At 60.8% G+C, this 3,614-nt stretch overlaps 1 protein-coding gene across 1 annotated transcript in view; it reads right to left on the minus strand.

The window, feature by feature from the left end:
* TLE3 (TLE family member 3, transcriptional corepressor) overlaps positions 1 to 3,614 on the minus strand; it is a gene marked incomplete at its 5' end in the record, with an annotated part of 44,452 nt that overhangs the window by 16,049 nt on the left and 24,789 nt on the right. Inside the window, 5 exons of the mRNA XM_015638425.3 lie at positions 443 to 593; positions 1,125 to 1,272; positions 1,995 to 2,242; positions 2,810 to 3,059; positions 3,216 to 3,292. Coding sequence (XP_015493911.3) covers positions 443 to 593; positions 1,125 to 1,272; positions 1,995 to 2,242; positions 2,810 to 3,059; positions 3,216 to 3,292 — 874 coding nt within the window. The remainder of the gene's footprint in view (positions 1 to 442; positions 594 to 1,124; positions 1,273 to 1,994; positions 2,243 to 2,809; positions 3,060 to 3,215; positions 3,293 to 3,614) is intronic.

The raw sequence follows: 3,614 nt of genomic DNA on the forward strand, positions 1-3,614 counted from the left end.
CCTAAACCAGGGTGGGGTTATGGGATAAACCACAGCCACAGCCAGGATGGATTTATGGGAATAACCACAACCACAGCCAGGATGGATTTATGGGAATATCCACAGCCAGGATGGGGTTATGGGAGAGACCCCAAGTGCAGCATCCAAGGGATGGATCCCATGGGAACATCCCTGCTCAGCCCCACTGCTGCGCTGAGCACCGTCCCTCCCCACGGCTCACGGACATCCCTGTTTCCCATCCCTGGAATCGTCCGTGGCCAGCTCGGACAGGGCTTGGAGCACCCAGGGATAGCAGGAGCTCCTTCCAACCCCAAATATTCCATGGTTCCATGATCCCCCTCCACGAGCGATCCCGGGGGGCCTCAAGGTCTCTCCCAGCCCAAGCCATGGCACGATCCCAGGATCCCAGGATGATCCCAGGCTCCGGGCGGGAGCGGCTCACCGCAGTAGGCGAATTTGAGGGAGAGGACGCAGCTCTCGTGCAGGTGCAGCTGGTACTTGTCGGGTTTGGTGTGGTGCAGCACCTCCACGTTGCTGCTCTCCATGCCCACTGCCAGCCACTCGCCCGTGGGGCAGTATCCCAGAGAGAAGATCTGTGGGAAGCGGGAGACGGGGAGATCAGCGGGAATTCCCAGCCCCACCGCGAAACGTTGGGATGAGAGATCCTCCAGGAGCCTCCCAGCCCAGCGGTTCTGGGATCTGTGGCACTGCTGGAGCTGCTGGCCAGCAGCTGGAGCGGGTTTGGAGAGGCAGATCCATGGGTTTGGGTGGCTCCATCCCCTCCATGGGTATCGGAGGTTGTGAGGTCCCCCTTGGGATCGGGGTTCTGGAAGGCTCTTCTGGAGGAGGCAGGATCCCGATCCCTGATCCCACCCAGGGGCACCCAGAGAACCCCGCCACATCCTCAGCCATCCCATGGGAAGGAAGAGCTGCCTCCTCCTGCAAGGATGGAAAAGGAGGACGAGATCCAGGGAACCCCACGGCTCCAGCATTCCTGGGCCACACCGAAACCAGCGGGAACAGCCACGCTTGGAGCTCACAGGGCTTTTCCCAGCAGGAAAAGGCCGGTCCCGCAGTGGGACTCCGTGTTTTCCACGGGATGAATCCCCGTGCCGGGGCCGTACCTGGGAGGTGAAGTCGTGCTGCTGCAGCTGCCGCCCTTCCCGCAGGTCCCAGGATCGCACCGTGTTGTCCAGGCCCCCCGTCCACAGCTTCGTACCGTCATGGGAGATGTCTATGCAGCTGGCCCCGTCCGTGTGGCCTTGGAATTGCCTTGGGAGCGGGAAAAAAGGATGGAATTTTGCAAGGGGAGCGCTGGAAAAAGGGGCTCAGGCTACGTTTGTGTGGCTCACCCACACCAAACGTCCCTGGAAATCCATCCGGGAGCGTCCTGGCCAAGGACTGGGCTGGTTTGGGGACGAGCACCAGGAGATGGTGCAGCAGCACCAGAGGGTGCTCCTGGCACCACCCAGACAGGACGGTGCATTCCCCATCCCTGGAAGGTTTAAGGAAAGGTTGGAGAGGGCTTGGAGCATCCCGGGATGGTGGGAGGTGATTCTGCCCAAGGAAAAGAGGAAATGGGACCATGGTGGGAAAAAAGGAAATGGGATTATGATAGGAGAAGAGGAAATTGGACAGTGATGGGAAAAGGGGAAATGGGATCATGATGGGAGAAGAGGAAAGGGACCGTGATGGGACAAGAGGAAATGGGACCATGATGAGACAAGAGGAAATGGGACCATGATGGGAGAAAAAGAAAGAGATGGCAATGGGGTGGGGAAAGAGGAAAAGAGACATTGAGGGAGGGAAGAGGAAAAGAGACATTGACAAAAGGAAGAGGAAAAGGGACATTGTGGAGGAAGAAGAAAAGGAACACCGACAGGAGAAGACAAACAGGAACGTAATGGGGTACAAACACCCTTTAAGCTCCGTGCCACCCCCGATCCCCAAGGTCCCGCCGCCCCACCCGCGGCAGGGCCCGGCCGGGGGCTCACCTGACCAGGGTCTGGTTGTGCAGGTCCCAGACGGCAATGTTGCCGTCGCTGCAGCACGAGAAGCACACCTTGGCGTCGGGGCTGATGGCCAGCGCGTAGCAGGCGGGCGCCGACGACGTCAGCTCGGCCTTGATGCGTGGCGTGGGTGACGCCAGGTCCCAGATGGTCAAAGTGCTGGCCTCGCCCCCCACGATCAGCGTGCGGCCGTCCGGCAGCAGCTTGCAGGAGCGGATGTAGTTATCCCTGTTCTGGGGACACAGGGGACACTCAGGGGCCAGAGCCTGGAGCAGCGACGGGCTGGGGATGGGGAAAGGGGGTGGAGTGGGCAGAGGAAAAGGGGTGGGGAGCGGGAAGAGGAAAAGGGATGGGGAAAAAGGAAAAGGGATGTTGATGGGAAGAAGAGGGAAAGGAATGTTGATGGGGAAAGCACAACAGGGTGAGAAAAGAGGAAAAGGGACGTTGATGGGGAGAAGAAGAAGGATGTTGATGGGGAAAGAGGAAAAGGGATGTTGATGGGGAGAAGAAGAAGAAGGACGTTGATGAGGAAAGGGGACGTTGATGAGGAAAGGGGACGTTGATGAGGAAAGAGGGAAAGGGACATTTAAAGGGAGAAAAGAGCTAACAAGAAGAGGAAAAAGGCAGTAATGGAAGGCAGAGTTGGGAATGGAGAAGAGCAAGAGGTTGTTAAGGAGGGAAGAGGAAAGGGAGGACAAAGAGGGAGCACAGAGGGCGACGTGTGGCAGAGATGCTGCTGGGGAGAAGTCGATGGACAATGTCAGAGGTGGCTGAGGGCAGGGAGGGGAGGCAGCCCTCACCAGGCAGTCCAGCTGGGAGATGGGGCTCTTGCTGCCGGGCTGGCTGATGTCCCAGATCTTGACGCAGCCCTTGCCGCCGGTGTAGACGTGGCGGGTGGGGTTGCTGATGGTGACGGCGCACACCACCTCGCCGTGGCTCAGCGTGTTGATCTGCCGCGCGTGCCGCGGGATGCCGGGCCCCGCCAGCGCGTCGTGCGGGAACGGCACCGGCTGCATCTGCCCGTCCGCGCTCACGTGGAACGAGTAGGCCCTGCCGGGGTGGGAGAGGCGCCTCAGCTCCAGGGATGGGCTCGTGGGGCTGTCACGTCGTGTCTGCCACGACGCCGGCCCCGGGTGAAGCCCCCTCCTCGTCTCCCTCCCGGCAGCTCGTGCCCCCCAATCCCACAGAAATCCAAGCGGGGCTTACGGTTTCCCTCCGGGGATGGAGGCCAGGCTGGAGGGCAGGCCCGGGGCTCGCATGGGGGGGTGTGGGTCAAAGCCAACCTGCCAAGAGAAGTGTGGACATGGTGAGGCCAGACATGGGCCAGGAACGCCCCCAGCTCCCCACACATCACCCCCGGGGACACCGAGCAGCCCCCGCCCCACCCCTGCTGCTCAGAGATCATCGGTGTCCCCCTGGCAGGAACGGGAACCTGCCAAAGGTTTGGGGTCTGCCAGAAGCAGGTGGGACACACTCCCTGTCCCCGTGTCCATCCCAAGGCCCCAGGGACGGGATCAGCCACGTTGTGCCTGGCACCACCCAATCCCTACTCTAATGGCAATGGGAGGGGGCTGAGGAATGGGATGTGGGGCTGAGGAATGGGAT

This window comes from Parus major, chromosome 10, assembly GCF_001522545.3.
Source record: "Parus major isolate Abel chromosome 10, Parus_major1.1, whole genome shotgun sequence".
Classification (NCBI taxonomy): Eukaryota; Metazoa; Chordata; class Aves; order Passeriformes; family Paridae; genus Parus; species Parus major.